Here is a 19,033-nt window from a genome sequence, read left to right as displayed (position 1 = left end):
ACCGTACTTAGGTCCCTAGTTAGGTACTTGGACACTCCTCCAGTTCATCCCGCCTTGACCTCTTCAGGTTTCCCATCATCCCCCGCGGCCGCCCCATTTCGAGGCTCAACGTACGGTTCATCCTCCTTGTACACATCGTACTTGTACGCGGCAGCGGCATGATCGTCCCTGATCCCCTTTTGGCCCTTCCCATAGATTTTTTCCCTCGCAGTAAGTCCGTCCTCGGGCGTTTCGGGATACAGTCCTCTCCTCCTCAACTCCGGGATCAACAGATCCACCACGTCCTCGAACGTGCCCGGGGTGGTGACGTAGGCGAGATTGAAGCCGTCGAGGTCGGCCTCACGGATCCACCGCTCCATCTCGTCGGCCACCTTGGCCGGGCTGCCGATTCCCACGGGGCCCAGGCCGCCGATCGCCGCCTTTTCCGCGACGACGCGGGGCGTCCACCTGGGCACGTCGGGGCTCGTCGTGGTGAAGGCGTCGAGCATGCTCGTGACCTTGTGCGCCTCCTTGGAATCGTCGGCCGTGATGTCTTGGTCGATGGGGATTTTCGAGATGTCGATGCCCGTCCAGCCGCTGAAAAGGACCAAGCCGCCGATGACCGAGGCGTACTTCTTCAGCTCCTCGTGCTTCTCGCGCGCTTCTTCGTCCGTCCTGCCCACGATGGGTGTGAACGTGCCGAAGAACTTGAGCGAGCGTGGGTCGCGGCCCTTGCTCGCCGCCAGCTGTCTGATCTTGTCGATCTTGGGGCGCAACACCTTGGGCGAGTGCGACGACACGAAGATGGCCTCGGCGTGCGTGGCGGCGAATTCACTTCCCGCGGGCGACGTGCCGGCCTGGAACAAGAATGGTGTGCGCTGAGGCGACGGGTCGACGATGTGTCGCGTGTCGAGGTTCAAGTATTTGCCGTGGTGGTGGATGGTCCGTACCTTGTCCGGGTCGACGTAAGTGTCGTTCTCCGGGTCTGGGTTTAGCGCGTCGTCTGCCCACGAACCTTCCCAGAGTCTAGATGTGCGTCAGAATCATCATTGTTGCGGCCGTTTGAGAAAATATGAATGATGTTTTGGTAGTAGGCTAAGGAGAGGTGTATGGGTATTAGTACGCGCGGTGGTGTGTAAAATACTTACTTGTACAGAACCCTAAGGTACTCGTCGGCCTGCAAATACCTCTCGTCATGGTCGATCGGCGTATCGATGCCTATGGCCTTGAAGGCGGCCTTCTTCCACGACGTGACGATGTTCCACCCTATCCTTCCCCTGGTGAGGTGGTCGAGGGTCGAGAACCGCTTCGCCAGCAAGAACGGAGGCTCAAACGACGTCGACGCCGTGATGCCGAACGCGAGGTTCTTGGTCACGGCCGCCATGGCGGAGATGGGGATGGTCGGGTCCGTCATGGGCCACTGCGCCGCTCGACGGATGCAGTTGTCCAGGGAATCCTCGTACGTGTCGTAGCCGCCGTACGTGTCGGCGAGGAACAGGGCGTTGATGCCGCCTCGCTCCAGCAGGAGGGCGAGGTCGATCCAGTACTGCAGGTCCCGCTTGGTCGCCGACCGGTCCTTGGGGTTCTTCCACTGTCCCGGGGAAAGGTGGCCGACGGTGCTCATGTCGAATGCATTCAGTAGGATTCGAGATTTGGCTATATCCGGGTATTGTGCCGTGGTGGTGGTGGTGGTGGTGGTGGTAGTAGTAGTACCACCCTGACCGTTTGCATTCGCACCCGCACTCGCACCCCCGCCGGCATTGGGATTGACGTTGTCTCCCATGTTTTGGGTTTTGGGATATGTCAAATGGGCAAAATGATCCTAATCCAGATCCAGATCCAGGAACCAAGAATCAAGACCTATATCCATGTATCGTAAGTAGAGGACCCGGAAGACACAGAAAACGAATCGACAAACCAGATCCGCAGACAGGTATCGATAAATAATCGAAACTTGCTGGCACCTTCTCGAGTAGATTTCTCTTCTTCAATCAGACACTGAGATTTTGGTCCCTGTCAGATGGGAGAAAGAGAGTAGTTGACCTACCTTAGTCGGCTCAGTGAACCTAACGCTAGGTACTATACCAGAACTCAAACCGGGGGGTGGATGGGATAGGACAAACTCCTGTCCTCGTGCGTCGTCGCCTCCTTTGCTACCTGTTACTGTACCTTTTTTGCTCATGGAGCTTTATCATCTTTTCTTTTTTGAATCGATCTCCTACTCTCGGCGTGATTTGACCGACGACGGTAAAAGGTGATCACGCCCTTCTCCGACTCGGATCAATCACGCAATTCGATTCAAAGACGGGCCTGGCGTGCGAGGTACAGACAGCACAGATTGTGAAACCGGTGGTCGTCGGCGGCGACTCCGTTTTGGTGGTTATTGCGCCATCATCCAACACGATGGCGAATACATCAAATCACCACACACGTTGCGTCTTGCATGTTACGATGGCTCCCCTACGAACAAACTTTACAAAAGTCCACATATATATGGAGTCCCTTCCGGTTTGCGTGATTGTACTCCCACCCCTGGAGATATTTAATACTCTTTCGACTCATATGTGGAAACGCGTTGATCAGAAATACGAAAATTCAGTGACTGTGCAGCACATCGTGTAAGCTACTGCTCGCTACGGACAAGTAGACAAGAGGGGCTGAGAGTTCAAAGGGGGGCTGGTGTATCTGTAAGGAGGGATAACATTTATCCCACCATCTGACTCGATCATTACGGATACTCCGAATCGATCAATCATTGTCGTTCCGAAACCCCCATCAGGCAAACGCGACCACAGTCAAGGCTCGTCCATCCTTTTGGTCCTAGACTTCAACACTTTTCTGCAGAACACGCTCTTGCACCACGATCGGACCGTCCTGTTCTCCGGTTCCAGTTCCAGTTCCACCTGCCTTGTTGCCAATTGTCTCTTCCTCAACGCCGCCCACAACTTGATGTTGAGAATCACCGTCACTTAGCTTGGTCGCGCCCTCAACGGTACGGGTTCTTCTTCCCACGTAGACCTTGATGATATGGGCCGTAGCAATCAGACAGATCGAATTAGCTAGCACATATGAGTAGCCCTTGGTGAACCGCGGTCCCTCAACCGTCTTGAAAACCAAGAGTGGCGTCCACGCCGTGGTGGATTGTGACACTGCGTTGATCAAGACCAGGACAAAAGCCCTCTGAGCTGGTGAGTATCGCAATTGAGTATTCACCCAGCCGTACAGTACACTCGACATGGCGACGGCCGAGTACGTCGTCAGGAAAGCAAACCATTTTGCTGATTCTGGAACCTCCCATACCACCAGGATGATCAAGCCGATAATGTTCCAGATGTGAGAGACCGTGATAGCCCAGGCTGGGCCCCAGAGCAGATCTGAGCTGAAGCAGATGAAGAGAGTGTAAAATATGCCCAGGGCCGGAGAAACTGATCCGAGTTCATTGACTCGTGCCTTGGAGTAGCGCTTGAGACTCTTAAGCCAGAGGAGGAAACCACCACTTGAAGTGTTGAGGCATCCATTCCAGAAGAAGATGTCGAGAAGCAACAAAGCCCAGACGCGGCCGTTGGTCAGGGCTTGCTTGACGGTGCCCCATCCGGCCTTTTCACCAGACGTGTCGTGTCCGTCACGCTTCAGACGTTCCACGGCGAGGTCAATATCTCTCTGCTTCAAGAACCACCGATTAGGTTTCGCAGGCGTGCCGGGAAGTAGGAAGTATCCGAGTATGCCGATCGGAATGGTGATGATGGAACAAATGATGTACATCCATCGCCAGCCTTTGCAAGACTAGGTTAGCATGAATTCTCTTTGTGCGACGCAGCATTCTTACCGGCGAGGCCACTAACGCCGTCTAATCTCGAAGACGCTCCAGCTTGAATTAGCCCAGCAGTCAACGTGCCGAGGGTCAGGCCGACATAGAAAAAGCCGCCACGGCGAGCGATCTCGTGGCCCTTGTACCAAGATCCGAAAATCACATGGACGAGGGGAAAGAAAGCAGCCTGAGAAAGAAGTCTGGAGTCAGCAAACCTGTAGGAATCTCACACTCTTAAGTCTCAAGACATACTTCGAACCAGCCCACCATGAACCGATATGCCATCAGTTCGGCATAACTATGTGCACGATATTGCAACAAGGTAAAGATTCCCCAAGCAATATCCAGAATCGGAATCAACCAATGAAGCGGGAAACGTGTCGACAAGAACAGAAAGGGCAGCTGTCCCAGCACGGCACCGACCACATAGATGGTCTGGAGATGTACCAGCTGATTACCATAGAAGCCAAGGTCTTCCTTGAGACCTCCGACGTACGCATTATCTATGCCACACAGAAGAGACAAGTCAGTAGGAGTAGTGGAAAAGTATGCAAGGCTCGGATATATGTAGCTCACTTATATTTGCCTGGTCAATGTACTTGGTCCAGTATGCCAGGAACACATAGGGGACAATGAGCAAATCGAGCTTCCAGATGAGCCGACGTTCCTCCTTTGTGTCGTCCGGGGCGAACCAGCGGATGTGGTACCACTTCCGAGCCGTATGGTATTCTGTGCCCATGGTTTCGCGTTCCAGTATCCAGAAATCCGGCAACTTGAATCATGCAGCAACCTTGAGTGTAGGTCCCCAAGGCGAGATCTTATGTTGTGCTCAGTCCCCATCTCGTCGTCGGGCGTCGGCCGGCCATAAAGGCGTCAGTAACCCTCGTCATTGCGTCTTCAGAAAGGTTCTGCAAGGTTCACATGCCTGCAGTGGTCTAGGCCACTCACTCTCAGTGTTGAGGTTGGTGGAAAGCGATCGGAGGGTGCTTACTGTTCCCTCCACGGGACTAAGTGACCAAGGTTGGGAAGGGCCTCCACTAGCCAAGTATTTCTCCATATGAGTACTTAGCTGGTAGATTTAGCATTGGTGTCAATGATAGCGGACAACTCCTTGTCTAGGAAATCGGTATGGAAAAACCGTCGTAGGCTTGATTGGAGACCGGGGAGTGGTGTCAACATGGAGAACGAAGACGTGCTCGTGAAAGGACCCACAATACTGATATACCCATACATAACACCTCACCTCACATTTCCACCGGGCCAACAGGATTTTGTTCAGAATCTTATCACTTTAGCTTTCCGTGACTTTTCGTGTTTTCGCAGTAGTTGTCGGCAGTTTGTTCGGTTGAAAACACGGTGCGACACTCCCGGCAGCACAGGGGTGTCACTATCAGTGTGACTGCAGAATTGTAAACCCAGCCACGAACTGTCCTCTTATACCTTGAGATATACTACCTAGATCATCCGACATGGCCATTCTCGACACGCACAGTTTTGACGACCAAGCCGGAGGCTCTGGGCACATAGCCTCTGGGGCCGCGGTCGACAAAGTGCCAGCGGTTGCTACAGCGGATGTTGACGTTAATCCTCACCCTATTGAAAACGGAATTGGGCATGAGAACAACGTCAAGTCATCAACAAGCACCCACGAGGCTCGCGTCGAAAATCTTGGAGTTCGAGATCCTCCGGTTAGCTATCCTGTCGGGGTTCCAAAGAGCGACTTTGAACTTCAGGACCACGGAATCGATGAAATCAGAAGCTTGAGAATTGTAGTCATTGGTGCTGGACTGTCAGGAGTGCTTGCCAGCATACTTTTGCCTGTAAAGGTGCCCAAAATCGACCTCGTTGTGTACGAGAAGAACGAAGATGTGGTACGTATGGCCGAGAAACACTCCGAGTTCGCCCAGACAAGTTACTAGTTCAATGGCTGATCGGTACGTGTTATAGGGCGGAACTTGGCTGGAAAACATCTATCCTGGAGTTCGTTGCGATGTAAGTATTGACCGGAATACTTAGCCAGATCCAAACCCGTCGTGTTTCTTTTGACGTGAATCAACACTCCGGCCAAAGCTCCCACACTCTCGAATCGGTCACTAACGCCTTATCAGATACCGGCAAACGTATACCAGTCAACATTCATGCCAAATACCCAATGGTCCGAGCAATTCGCTCAAGGATCCGAGATCCTCGAATATTGGCAAAGTCGAGCTCGCGAGTACAATGCGTACCGCTACATACGTCTTCATTCCGAGGTCCAGACTGTCATCTGGGATGACGCATCCTCACAGTGGCAGGTAACGATCCAAAATACTAAGACGAAAGAGGTGTTTGTTGACAAGGCCGATTTCGTCCTCACCGCAACCGGTCGCTTCAACACGTGGAAACTACCCGACTATCCAGGCATTGACGAATACAAAGGTGTATTGAGACACACTTCCAACTGGGACCCTACCTTTGACCCCACGGGAAAGAACGTGGCTGTGATAGGTAATGGCGCGAGCGGGATCCAAGTAGTGCCCAACCTGCAACCCAAAGTCAAGCGTCTGGATCACTACGCGCGGAACAAGACCTGGATTGCTGGATCGTGGGCCGGCGACGAGAGAACGTTTGAGCCACAACCGTACTCGGCTGAACAGTTGGCTTCGTTCAAAGATCCCCAGGTATACCTGGCATTTAGGAAGGAACTGGAGGCCAAGTACTGGCGTCGGTTCGCGTCAACGTTCCGCGGGTCGAAGGAAAACGAAGGCATGCGCGAACAATTCGTTGAAATCGTCAAGAGGCGCATCGCGAAGAAACCCGAACTGCTGGAGAGGCTGATTCCCGACTTCAACCCGAATTGCAGACGCTTGACGCCGGGGCCGGGGTACCTCGAGGCCATCACGCAAGACAACGTCGACTTCATCCAGACGCCGATCGAGAGATTCACGGCGACGGGGATCCAGACCGTGGACGGCAAGCACCGCGAGGTAGATGCGATATTCTGCGCGACGGGAGCTAGTCTGGCGCCACAATTCGACGTCGTCAGCAACGGCGTCAACCTTCGAGATTTCTGGAGCGCCGAAGGACCGCACGGGTTCCCGTACACTTACCTGGGCCTGGCCACGCCTGGATTTCCGAACCTCTTGTTCATCGCCGGACCCCACGGCACGGGCCCGTCGGGCACCGTGCCACACAGCGTCGAGGTGCAGTTGACGTACTATGCGAAGGTGCTACGCAAAGTCAGCAGCCAGGGCATAGCGACAATTGTGCCTTCACAGCAGGCGGCCGACGACTTTGTCGAATACTCGGACGCCTTCTTCCGCAAGACGGTGCTCACCGACAACTGCAGCTCGTGGGCCAACGGCGGTCGACCGGGCGGGAGGATCCACGGCATATGGCCCGGCAGCGCGGCACATGTGACGACGGTCAGGAGAGAGCCGAGATGGGAGGACTGGGAGTACACGTACCTCAACAACTCCAAGAACAGGTTTGCGTACTTCGGCAATGGCTGGACAAGCCTCGAGGCCGATCCCGAATCCGACATCACGTCCTATCTGAGAGTGCCGGCGGAAATCAATCTGAAAGATCTGCACGAGAAGTGGTGGGATTTTCCTTAGCGGACACAACAACGCCGAGATACATCGCATACAGCCATCGGTGTCTGGATGATAGGAGCCCGGTAGGAAGAGACGTACGTGTCGGTCATCGTTCGTGAGCGATCGGATCGTTTGGATGATGCTCGATTTGGATTATGAAATTAGTATTACTTTGGTAGTGTTACACAAACAATGGAAAAAGACAAACGACTTTCAGGAAGCAAAAGCAACCTCTCCCAATCGCACATCGCTTTAATGCATATGCCCTAAACGCAACGCTGATGCTGTTGTAGTGAATGCTCCTTTTCCTCCAGGTCCGTAGATGCAGTTCCATTTCCTCACCCAGTGAAGCTTTGTCTCAACCAGGTGGATCATGTTCCCATCAATCGTGTCAGGGTCTCATCTCTGCTGGACGAGCGTCTGTCGTATCACCAATCCAAGGGCCTTACACGGCTACCGGGAGCAAGTGCACCTTTGAGCACGAACTCGGGTACGGTCCACCGCCGTAGACGACGTTGTACAACTGAGGTGACTGCAGTGACCAATCGCAAGCTATAGCACACAGTCCAAAGTCAGATTCGGCACGTCCCAAACCTGTACGCACAAAACAAATAAGCAAGGAGCGGCAGTCGGAACTTACCAAGCCATCCACCAGACGACTGGTTGTACTGCAGGCCGGAAGAGTTGAAGAAGAAACCCTGGGCCTCGTTTATTGAGGCGATGCTAATGTCTGCCTCTAGCCAGCCTAATCATTTGGCGAAAGAACAAACCCGGGGTCAGTACAGTGTTCATCGGCCGGGTGCAAGAGGATAGATCGCCAGACTCACGTTCGTAAAGGTTGAGGGAACTAAACGACAGAGGCCAGGGGCCGATTTCGTTTTCGGGATACGTGAAGAGTTGCTGGGTGCCGTTGAGATAGCCTTCCCAAGCATCGGTCTTGTTAGGCGAGAGACCTGCAGCTCCCAGACCGGCCCCGGTGTGATAGGAAAAGACCCAGAGATCGGTCTTGTTGGTGCCCGTGTCAACGTGCTTGCCGTTGTCTACTTTGGTCTTGAGATAGTAGCGGGCGGGAGGCTCGGTGGTCTGCCGCGTCTGGAGAAGCGGCGAGGCTGTGGCCAGGCCGGATAGTGAGAGAAGGGCCGTGGCGAGAAGAGTGGTCAAGGTGAGTTGCATGGTGAAAGATGGGTGATGTGTCTAGGTATCCTTGCTCGTAGCCTTGTACTCCGTCAAGAGCTGTTCTATTCTAAGCGGGACAAGCTATTTTGCACCAAGTCAAATATGAGGGCTGTGTCCGTGCACCAAGTAGCAGATAGAGTCGAACAGGATGAATGTATGAGTGCGAGTTCTTCAGAAAAGAGTAGGCAGGTAGTCCGGATGCAATGGACGATGGAATGGGAGGGTGAGCTTTCTCTTATACCTTTCGGTTCTGTTCCGAGGCTCGTGTTCTGGCACTTGGATCTCACGAGGCATTAATCGGGGCGGGTGGTGATACAATACGGGAAGAGCTAGCTGGCTAGCTAGCTACAAGAGTACACCGCGCTGGACGCATACAGTACGAGTGACACCGACGCGGGAAGCTTGGGAGGCGATGTGGGTTGTGGATATCCGACGCATGCGAGCAAAAGTCACTAGAACGAGGCGATGAGGTCGAGCGTCTTGGGCTTTTCGCGTCTAGTCGAGGCACAGGCCAATTGATCTCCAGCACATGACCGGCAAGCTGCCTAAGGTTGCAGCTGTCGTCTGTCCCTTCGAGACATTCCTAAGCTGCTTTCTCCCTAGGGAGGGGGTGGCATGCACCACGGCAGCATCTTGTACCCCGTACGCGTTCGCGACGAGACCGAGAAAAAGAGAGAAAAGGATAAAATGCGCGGCAGAAGTGGCAGAACGATTGACGGGCTCGGCGATTACGGAACAGAGCAAAGGTGGAAGGATGACGAGGGGATGCCAATCGATGATGGAGGGTGAGCTCTACACTACCCTGAGTATCTGGTACATTGGAACCGCGACCACTAACAGATCAATCACCAGGTCTACAAGTACCAGGAACATCACAGTCGCAGCGGAAAAAAGAGACACACACAGAGAGAGAGGGAGAGAGAGAGAGAGAGAAGTGCTTCACCCCGCAGCCAAGTGGTTTAGCTTACCACTTGCATGCTATTCTTGTCTCGTACTACCTCGAGGTCTAGGTTGGGATGGAGTAGGCACTGGCACCAATGCAGTCTACCTTACGAGAGACGACATCATGATCGACAGAAGGTCGGTCCTGTGCGCGAGATGACGAAAGCACAGGACGATTACTCGGAGGAGGTGACAGTCGCATGATGATGGCGACGACGAACTCAAGTTCCACAAGATCCGGGTACGATTAACTAAGTTAGAGCTCCTGGGCCCTCACCAGACTCGCCACGCTCGCCACACCGACAAGGCTTTCTTTAGGTGCCCCATGAGAGCCAGAGACTGGGTACTTCTGCGGGTGAGAAAGAAGCCACAGCGAGGCTACACGGCACCCGCCAGAGCCTGTGCACGCCGCGGGAACACTAGTTAACTAACGTTGGGAGTCTCGACTTACAGTACGACGTCGTCCTCGAACCTAATAGTAGCTTTCCTCGACACAGACAGACAGCTTTCTGAAGGCTTGTCCTAGTTTAGGCCCTTCTTCTGGAGAGCGCGATAAAACAGGCTCATGGTCAGTAGAATTAACTTTTGGATGGAAGCATTGAGGCATTCGGAGCTATCTTGAGCTTTGCAACCCAAGACTCACACGCATCCAACTAGCTAGTCTGGTAGGACGTTCAAGTTGTTTGGGTGGCCACCTTTCTTATCGTCCTCTTTATCTCGCGGTGTTCTCTCTTCCATTTCTATCCCCGCATCAGGACTTGTCGTTGGCGTCAAAAATATGGTTCCAGAATGCTCGGAAGTGATGCTGTTTGCCGATGTCGGAGATCTCCTCAACTTCCTTGGGCGTGAGGCTAAAGGTGAAGACCCGGAGCATGTCACTCATCCTCTGCTCCTTGGAGCTGGTGGTGATGACCGCCACATTTTGATCCAGGCACCATCGAAGGAGGATCTCACCTGGGTTGACGGCATACTTCTTCGCCAGTGAGTCCAGATAACCATCGAGTGGCCCACCCTTGGCCCGTATCACTGGCGTCTGCGGTCCATACGCCGACACCTTGATGTCCTTGCTCCGGTGGTATGCGAGCAGATCTCCGTGCTGGAGATAGGGATGGAGCTCGATTTGATTGATGGCCGGTCTGACTTTGCAAGTTTCGAGAATGGCATCCAGATGTTCCTTGAGGAAATTGCTCACTCCAATGCTCTTCGCCTTCCCCGCGGCGGCCAGTTGCTCCATCTCAGCCCATGCCGCCTGCAACCGCTGCTTGTCCCCTTTGGCAAAGAAAGGTGAGTGGATGAGGTACAGATCTACGTAATCCAAGCCCATTTTCTTAAGACTGCGGTCGAGAGCCCCCGGAATATCGTTGATCGAATCCGAGGAATCGTTCAGTTTCGTGGTAACAAACAGCTTTTCGCGAGGCACCTTGCTGGCCCTAATGGCATCGCCGAGCTCCTCTTCGGTGTTGTAGATTTCAGCTCCGTCCAGATGAGTGTAGCCTACCTTGATGGCAGTCTGGGTGGCTTGGATACATGCCTCATCCTTGGCCCCTGGCTTCTTGAACCATGCAGTTCCCAAGCCAAAGCCAATCTAGCCCGTGGATCAGTTCATCAACTTGCTTCGGACAACCATCAAGCATAATCACTGCTCACCATAGGGATTTTATTGCCATCGGGCAAGGTTAGGTCAGGCACAGAAAGGTCGAGCTTGGCCATGGTGGTGGAAAACGTGGAAATGGAATGACACAGGTGACGTCGGGGTCGAATCGAGGCGCGAATGCACAGCAAAGCTGAGTGACCAGAGAGCAACGATGGATGGCAGCGCAGCATGTACGAGTGCCAACGCTCAGTGCCTGATCAGATTGCAGTATCTTGGGAAAAGCAGAGAGTCGGGTGCGGACCGAGACTTCATAAGGAAGATGCAGTACGGAGTTTCTGCGGGGAGTTCGCACTTGATTAGTATGAATAATAGAGATTCCCCATTCGCGTGTTCTCCAACCCATCCGATCTCGCTGGACCCGCACGAGTCGAGACTCTTAGTGAGATTCGAGTCGTTGCTCTGTTGATCCAGCCGTTGAGAGGCTCCAGGAGAACCTCTTAGGTACATCCGTACCACTTCTGTACAAACATCGTCATGTTTCGCAAGGCTGCCAAATTGTGTACTGAAGGTGCGGCACATGCAGCAGAGAACCTCTCTACTGTCGGCTTTGCAGAGAGAAACAGTCCTTGACTGAGACTTTTTCTCAGCAGGATGCTCTGCTTGCTGCCTGCCTTGCCTTCTCAAGCCCAACAACCACCAGCTGGACGCTGCTCAACAGCAATTTCTGCCCTGGCCACTCTTGACTGCATCGTTCAGTGTAAGGTTGACCGTCTTGGGCGCCGTTCCCTGCATTTCTCGACCGCCCCCTGCCCCGTACCCTTTGACTCCGCTCCGTCGGTCGTTCAGGTCATATTTCCCGGCTTCAATGTTTTGGTATATCCTCTCGGCCACCTCGAGAAACGCTTTTTCTACGCCTTCACCACTTTTCGCGCTGGTCTCGACGTACTTGACGACATTTTCGCGCCGACACCAATCTTCGGCTTCCTCTCGGCTGACTGCGCGTTTGCTTCCACCTGCAGTATCTGTGCTTTGTTCAGCCAGGTCCAGCTTGTTCCCAACCAGGATAACAACGATGCCTTCCTCAGCGATCTGTCGGAGGTCGTTGAGCCATGCCGTGACGGATTCAAAGCTGCTGCGTCGTGTAATGTCAAAAACTAGCAGAGCTCCAGATGCGCCCCGAAAGTAGCTTCTCGTTATGCTCTTGTATGTCTCTTGGCCTGCTGTATCCCATAATGATAGTTTCATCTTCTTCTGCTCCGGGAGTCCATCGCGCCACTGTTGTCCGTTGGGTTGACCAACTCCTAACGAGGTGTTCGCGGGGGGGCCAACAGGAACTATTCGTGATCCGAATTCGACGCCGATGGTGACATCGTGTGAGGCAGAAAACCGACCTTCGCAAAGTCGAATGGTGAGGCTGGATTTGCCGGTAGCTATGTAGGCATATTAGCTTCCAACAGAGACATTCGAAGGACTAGCACAGTAGAGCTTACCAGAATCACCTATGCAGACAAGTTTGGCGATGTAATTCCAGGGCAACTTAGGAGCATCGGTTGTGATCTTTGGCATGAGCGCTGTAGTCGTGTGTTGTGTGATTCCAAGCTAACGTCCGACGAGAAAGGGGATTTTGACGGCTTCACAATAGGTAGAGAATCCAGCTGTGACTTGGAAATCCTTGGAGGAGGGTGCGTTGTCCAGAGTAATATGGCAAACAAATTTGGTGACAGGCTGAATTGCAGTGTAGGCCAGTAAGAGAACACAAACAAATGAGAGGAGAGGAGCCATGACGTCCATGCGATTAGCGACCTGTTGGCGTCTCTGTGGCTTTATCCGACCCCTGGGAAGTGCCTGGATGGGTAAGCACGGTACCCGCACCAGGCTGTAGCATGCCTAAACACCACGCCAGCCTTGGGACTATTGGTGGCTGGTCCAGGCATCACGGGCCACCGCCCTTCATGCTGCACCCTGCCTGATCGCCTGGACTGCCGCCACATGTCCAGCTGGTGCCCGCAACACCTCCATGCGTCGTACTCCGTGCACCGTGACCATCATCCGTGGCAGCCTTTCGCCTTTGTCTCAGCATGCTCACCGACCCAACTCGCCGTTACCAGTCCAGTCTCAGAGCATCGACAGCGACCACTACTCATTTCCATCTCTACCATAAACACAATTGATTTATTCGCGGACAAGCTTGTCTTCCGCTGATAGGCACGTCTTAGAATCCTGCTATCCGCATTGTGCTTGATCAGTACACAACCTCCTCGACCATCTTATCGCAACCAGTGCACGCCGATTGTGACCTCGCGTGATTACTGCCTGCGGGCAGGATGTTCTCCGAATGTATGTCTCGAAAAGAATACCTCAAGAATAAGACATGCTGATGAGCTTCTAGACGCTTCCCGCTTTCTTGCTCAGTCTCAATCACGCATCAGCTTTGCTCCCGTCGAAGAGCGCCCTTCTCCAGATAGTCGATCCCGACGCTCAAATCAAACATGGAGGGCGTCGACGGCATCGAGAACCTCGAATACGCGAGTCCCTAACCCGTATCAGCCGACCGCTTCGCAATTATCTGCATTCCCTTTCGCATCTCGCCTGAACCCTCAACAGGCGCCCCTCTTCTACAGTGCCACCGACGAGTTCCGGGAAGAGAATGACGAAGAAGAACATGAACGAGATATGGCAGATTTCTACGCCCTGCAGAGATCGAGAAGGCAACTCGGGGCCAGTGATCTGAAGGCCTCGTCCGACGCCGGAGAAGGAAGTGAAGATAGCGTCAATGGGGACAGCAGCCACGGGAACGACGTGTACGAAAACAGCACGAGAAGAGGAGGCGGCATTAGGAGTTCATGGCATGGCGGAGTCCGCTCGTCGCGACGGAGAGGGCCAGGCCTGGAAGATCTAGCAGAATCAGTGGAATCGGACCGGGACATTTCAAGTCCTCAGGCCTCACGCACTCGTATGGTTGACATTGGTCTGGAGGATACGCTCAGAAGTGAATACGGCGATGAGCCTCCCGAGGATCTGATGGAGAACCCTCCTTCCATCCAGCAACTGCAGCCACGCAAAGGGGCGATGTACGATGACTCTGGGCCTGAGTACTCGGATGATGGCGATAGTGACGATGCGCCGCGGAAACGCCTCCTCTCCGACGAGCAAGGCCATGTAGTCGGTGAGCATAGCCGGCCCGACGACCTTCAACAACCACCGAATCGGCAGCCCAGGCACGATGCTTTTTGGGGACAGATCTATCTGCTGAATCTGGCAGCCATGTTCACCACATGGTTCCTCATTTTTCTTCACACCGAGTCCCCCAGCAAGCGACAACCACTTGGTGACACCATATACACAACCTTGCACGGATCCTTCTATCTTTTAGCGACTTATACCCTTCTAGCGACCTTCGTTTCACTGTTTTGGCTTGCAGCACTCAGGTCATATGTCCGATATCTTGTCTACGGTATTGTCATTGCCGTGCCAGTCATTCTCTATTCATTCTGGCTATACCCTTTCATCTCCAGCTACCGGGGGTCCTGGCACGGATCCAGTGCTCAGGATACTGTCATGCGATGGACTTCTCTCATCCCTGCGGTCATGGCCACGCTATGGGTCTTAGCAGTCATCCGAGGCAGGATGGCGATGCAAAAGGCCATCTCAATCTTGGAGTTTGCCACCCGAATCCTGGCCGCCAATTCAACGTTGGTTTTGGTCGGATTTTCAGTTTTGGGCTTCATAATCAGCTTTACCTGGCTGTGGCTTTCCATGTTCACCAGGGTCTTCCTCGGTGGCCACCCCCTGTCGCGCTCTACCATCAGCAGATTCGTGATTGACACCTCCACGTGGTGGGTTGGACTGTATTTCGTTCTAGTCTATCTCTGGACAATCGCATTTGCTTTCGGCATGCAGCGCACCATCACTTCTGCAACCGTTTCACAGTGGTACTTCCACCGTCTCGCGATTCCGGCACCGACATCCCAAGCTATCGTCAAAGCGGCTCTATTTCATTCATCGACCACGCTGTTTGGAACGATTGCCCTCTTTACAGGCTTGGGTTTGTTGGTCAGACTCCCGCTGCTTCTCTTACCTCGCCGGATCACAATGCTCCTAGGGGTGGCCTTGTACTCCTTTATACCGAGTCCAATTGCGGTGTTGATTAATCCACTGACGCTCACATATGCCGCCATCCATTCCCAGCCTCTCAGCGTCAGCGCCAGAGGACTTTCACAGATGCATTTCCTTGCCCCAAACGATGCTACGACTTCTTTGCATCCCAACACTTTCAATCGGCGTCACCGCACGGACGGCTGGTCTGCCGATACGTCACCACTGTTACCATACCGCCTAGCAAAACTCATTCTACATGCAACGAGGTTCATCATGTCCCTGGCCTTGGGATTTGGTGGATGGGTGTCAACAGCTCGATCCCTGAGACTCGAAGGATCTAGCGCCAAGGGAAGCCTCTATGCATATGTGGTCGGTCTTGTAGCCGGAGCCATCGGTTGGGGTATCCTAGGAGCAATGGAGGGCGTGCTCGCATGCATTGTGGATGCTGTAGTTGTGTGCTGGGGAAGTGAAGTAGGTAGTACTGGGACGGGCGAAGTGAGATATTGCAGAGAAGCCGGCAATCTGTTTGGCGAGGATGAGGACAGAATCGGGCGAGTCAGCCTAGCTTGAAGCTGGTCGAGGATGTGTGATCCATCCGCGACAAGGTAGGAGGCGACTGAGGATAAGGAGGATATGAATCTGTCGGCGACAGCGCTGACGGCCGGAAGAGACACCAACGGTTGGAGGATGGTGGGCTAGAATCGAGTATCTTTAAAGCAGAAACACACATTCTGTCCTTAGATGGAGCCATGAATCTCTCACATACAAGCCATTCTTTTTTTGGCCCTTTTTCCTGTGATTTTATTAGAGCGTGAACACTGGTGCGGAGTCCAGTCAATATGTCAGGCCAGGCCGAACTCATTGTCATGCGCGGCCCCTGAGCGCTGCCGGGCTGCGCCAAGGGTCAGTCCGTTCTTCACATAGTACGGCATACGAGTAGAGGCCACCATATCCAACCCTTCAAAAGTTGACGCGCATTGCTGCCAGCTTGCACAATCACTTCCTTTCAATCCTCCTTTTCTCCTTCCGACTAAGTGTGCTTGAAATGACTTGTTCTTCTTCTTCTGCCCTTTTCTTCATCCTTTAATTCTTCCTTGTCTTCACCAGCCCTCGTTTCAGCTTCTACTGCCAACGCGCTACCTCGCGGCGCAAGGCTCTACCTCCCTTCATTGTTCTTACCCTCGGTAGCAAGTCGTCCGGTTACACGACTGGCTGCCCAAGAGACTCCCCTCCTTGTCCGAATTCATTGACAGGGTCGTTCTAGATCCTTCTCCCCTCCCAAAACATGGCTGCTGCGGACGGTGGATATGCCACTGGCGCAGGACGAGACGATGGTGATCTGCGTCGAAGAAATGTGACCAGTTATGAAAATACCAATGGGCAGCATGTCTACAAGGTGGATGCTGAAGATGTGAAGAAACTACAGAAGGTGGGCAAGATGGTCTGTCCGAGATGCAGTTGCTGACAAGGACTTCAGAAGTCGGGCATCCTCGATATCCTCGACGAGTGGGAATTCATCATAGCCCCCGTTGTTTTCACCGCGTTTGCCCTCTTTACACGACTATGGAAGATAGGGTTGTCTCCTATTGTAACCTGGGACGAGGCCCAGTAAGTCGGATGACTATTTGCAACCATGCTGCCGCTAATATTCGTTGCAGTTTCGGCAAGTTTGGCTCCCACTACCTCAAGCGAGAGTTCTACTTCGACGTCCATCCACCCCTGGGGAAGATGCTGGTTGGCCTATCTGGCTACCTGGCTGGATATAACGGTTCCTTCGAGTTCAAATCCGGCGAGACCTATCCGGAACACGTTAACTACACCTTCATGCGGATATTCAACGCCCTCTTTGGCGCAGTTACGATTCCTTTGACATACTACACGGCGCGGGAACTCAATTTTAAGCGTCCGGCTGTCTGGCTGATGACCCTCATGGTCCTCTGCGAAAACTCGTACGCCACGATTTCCAGATTCATTCTCCTCGACTCCATGCTGTTGTGCTTCACTTTCACCACTGTCCTCTGCTGGGCAAGATTCCACCGTCTTCAACGCAAGAGCTTCTCACTCGAATGGTTTGCGTGGCTGTTCCTGACCGGACTCAGCATTGGTTGCGTGTGCAGTGTCAAATGGGTCGGGTTGTTTGCCACGGCCTTGGTCGGCCTGTACACGGCCGAGGATCTGTGGAACAAGTTTGGCGACCTGAAGATGCCAAAGACGGAGCTAGCCGCCCATGTGGTTGCTCGAGTAGGCGGGCTCATCGTCATTCCAATGCTGGTCTACATGTTCTCGTTCTATTTGCATTTCTTGATCCTGGAGAACTCTGGTCCCGGCGACGCCCAGATGTCGTCTCTCTTCCAAGCCAACCTGAAGGGTACCGAAGTCGGTAAGGACTCGCCTCTGGAAATTGCATTGGGATCGAGGGTCACCATCAAGAATATGGGTTATGGCGGTGGCCTGCTGCATTCCCACGTGCAGACATATCCTGAAGGAAGTGGTCAACAACAGATTACTTGCTACCACCACAAGGATGCCAACAATGACTGGTTCTTCTACCCCAACCGAAGCCAGACCGATTTCGATTTTGAAGGACCATTGAGTTTTGTTGCCGACAAGCAAGTTGTCCGTCTCGTCCACGCACAAACAGGCCGTAACCTTCATTCACATTCTGTTGCCGCCCCTGTCACCAAGGCTGATTACGAAGTTTCCTGTTATGGCAACCTGACCGTTGGTGACGCGAAGGATCATTGGATGGTCGAGGTCGTCAGTGATGCGGCATCTTCTGATAGATCTCGCATTCGAACCCTCACCACGGCCTTCCGACTGCGCCATACTGAGCTAGGTTGCTACCTCCGTGCAGGAACGGTCAACCTGCCGCAGTGGGGTTTCAAACAAATTGAAACAACATGCGTCAAGAACCCCAGTTCTAGAGATGTGTACACCCACTGGAACGTGGAATCCCATGTGAATGAGCGACGTAAGTTCCGCAAAAGCTCAGCCGTTCTCCCTACTAACATCCTGCAGTGCCACCTGGTGAGGCCAAAAACTATCGCTCTCCGTTCTTCAAGGATTTCATTCACTTGAACGTTGCCATGATGACCTCCAACAACGCCTTGGTGCCCGACCCGGACAAGCAAGATGACTTGGCCTCGCAGTTCTGGCAATGGCCTATCCTTCACGTCGGTCTCCGCATGTGTTCGTGGGATGATAGCGTTACGAAGTACTTCCTTCTCGGCAACCCGCTCGTCTACTGGGGCTCGACTGCCTCATTAGGTGTTGCAGGATTGATTGTGCTCTGGTACCTGATTCGCTGGCAGCGAGGTTACGACGAACTTCGCCAGGCCGATATCGATCACATCCACTACTCTGGAATTTACCCTCTGATTGGCTGGTTTTTCCATTACCTACCTTTTGTCATAATGGGACGAGTCACGTATGTCCATCACTACTACCCGGCTCTCTACTTCGCCATTCTTGTGCTCGGTTTCTGTGTTGACTGGATGACCCGACCCCTCAACAAGACTGTGCGCTGGGGCGTCTACTCTGTCCTCTACGCTGCAACCATTGGCCTGTTCGTCTTGTTCAGCCCCATCGTCTTTGGCATGCAAGGGCCCAACAAGAATTATGCATACCTCAGATGGTTCCCCAGATGGAGAATGTCAGATGCTTAGAAGAAAGCGAGCATGTTTGCCATCTGAGACGTGTTACAATCCCGAAAAGAATTGGGACAAGAGTCGAAGTGATATGATGGATGTGGCTGCCCGAGCAACAGCCTAGAACATTTCCTAAAAAATGGGTATAGTAACTCGAGTTATGAGGCTATGGTTTTTTTGTAAAACAAGACTTTGAGCAATGGCATGTAAAAAG

The 19,033-nt window shown here is 53.2% G+C and overlaps 8 protein-coding genes across 8 annotated transcripts; 3 read left to right on the top strand and 5 right to left on the bottom strand.

The window, feature by feature from the left end:
- Positions 1-44: 44 nt before the first annotated feature.
- On the bottom strand, positions 45-1,762 carry PV08_08658 (uncharacterized protein; the record flags this gene model as incomplete). The annotated part of the gene is made up of 2 exons (XM_016382983.1): positions 45-1,005; positions 1,128-1,762. The coding sequence occupies 2 exons, from the start codon at positions 1,760-1,762 to the stop codon at positions 45-47; spliced, it is 1,596 nt and encodes a 531-aa protein (XP_016233686.1).
- Positions 1,763-2,799: 1,037 nt separating this feature from the next.
- PV08_08657 (uncharacterized protein) lies at positions 2,800-4,526 on the bottom strand (the record flags this gene model as incomplete). Its single annotated transcript, XM_016382982.1, has 4 exons — positions 2,800-3,752; positions 3,806-3,974; positions 4,040-4,290; positions 4,364-4,526. The coding sequence occupies 4 exons, from the start codon at positions 4,524-4,526 to the stop codon at positions 2,800-2,802; spliced, it is 1,536 nt and encodes a 511-aa protein (XP_016233685.1).
- A 730-nt stretch (positions 4,527-5,256) lies between these two features.
- PV08_08656 (uncharacterized protein) lies at positions 5,257-7,383 on the top strand (the record flags this gene model as incomplete). Its single annotated transcript, XM_016382981.1, has 3 exons — positions 5,257-5,658; positions 5,735-5,779; positions 5,896-7,383. 3 exons carry the CDS (start codon positions 5,257-5,259, stop codon positions 7,381-7,383), a joined length of 1,935 nt encoding a protein of 644 aa, XP_016233684.1.
- A 424-nt stretch (positions 7,384-7,807) lies between these two features.
- PV08_08655 (uncharacterized protein) lies at positions 7,808-8,535 on the bottom strand (the record flags this gene model as incomplete). Its single annotated transcript, XM_016382980.1, has 3 exons — positions 7,808-7,914; positions 8,003-8,107; positions 8,190-8,535. 3 exons carry the CDS (start codon positions 8,533-8,535, stop codon positions 7,808-7,810), a joined length of 558 nt encoding a protein of 185 aa, XP_016233683.1.
- A 1,696-nt stretch (positions 8,536-10,231) lies between these two features.
- PV08_08654 (uncharacterized protein) lies at positions 10,232-11,190 on the bottom strand (the record flags this gene model as incomplete). Its single annotated transcript, XM_016382979.1, has 2 exons — positions 10,232-11,065; positions 11,128-11,190. The coding sequence occupies 2 exons, from the start codon at positions 11,188-11,190 to the stop codon at positions 10,232-10,234; spliced, it is 897 nt and encodes a 298-aa protein (XP_016233682.1).
- Positions 11,191-11,785: 595 nt separating this feature from the next.
- PV08_08653 (uncharacterized protein) lies at positions 11,786-12,640 on the bottom strand (the record flags this gene model as incomplete). Its single annotated transcript, XM_016382978.1, has 2 exons — positions 11,786-12,504; positions 12,565-12,640. The coding sequence occupies 2 exons, from the start codon at positions 12,638-12,640 to the stop codon at positions 11,786-11,788; spliced, it is 795 nt and encodes a 264-aa protein (XP_016233681.1).
- Positions 12,641-13,398: 758 nt separating this feature from the next.
- On the top strand, positions 13,399-15,742 carry PV08_08652 (uncharacterized protein; the record flags this gene model as incomplete). Its single annotated transcript, XM_016382977.1, has 2 exons — positions 13,399-13,411; positions 13,464-15,742. 2 exons carry the CDS (start codon positions 13,399-13,401, stop codon positions 15,740-15,742), a joined length of 2,292 nt encoding a protein of 763 aa, XP_016233680.1.
- Positions 15,743-16,457: 715 nt separating this feature from the next.
- PV08_08651 (uncharacterized protein) lies at positions 16,458-18,837 on the top strand (the record flags this gene model as incomplete). Its single annotated transcript, XM_016382976.1, has 4 exons — positions 16,458-16,601; positions 16,650-16,780; positions 16,831-18,143; positions 18,191-18,837. The coding sequence occupies 4 exons, from the start codon at positions 16,458-16,460 to the stop codon at positions 18,835-18,837; spliced, it is 2,235 nt and encodes a 744-aa protein (XP_016233679.1).
- Between the last annotated feature and the right edge of the window lie 196 nt (positions 18,838-19,033).

Source organism: Exophiala spinifera (genome assembly GCF_000836115.1).
Source record: "Exophiala spinifera strain CBS 89968 unplaced genomic scaffold supercont1.6, whole genome shotgun sequence".
Classification (NCBI taxonomy): Eukaryota; Fungi; Ascomycota; class Eurotiomycetes; order Chaetothyriales; family Herpotrichiellaceae; genus Exophiala; species Exophiala spinifera.
Note: the sequence above shows the minus strand (reverse complement) of the source record. Positions and strands in the feature narration are given on the sequence as shown.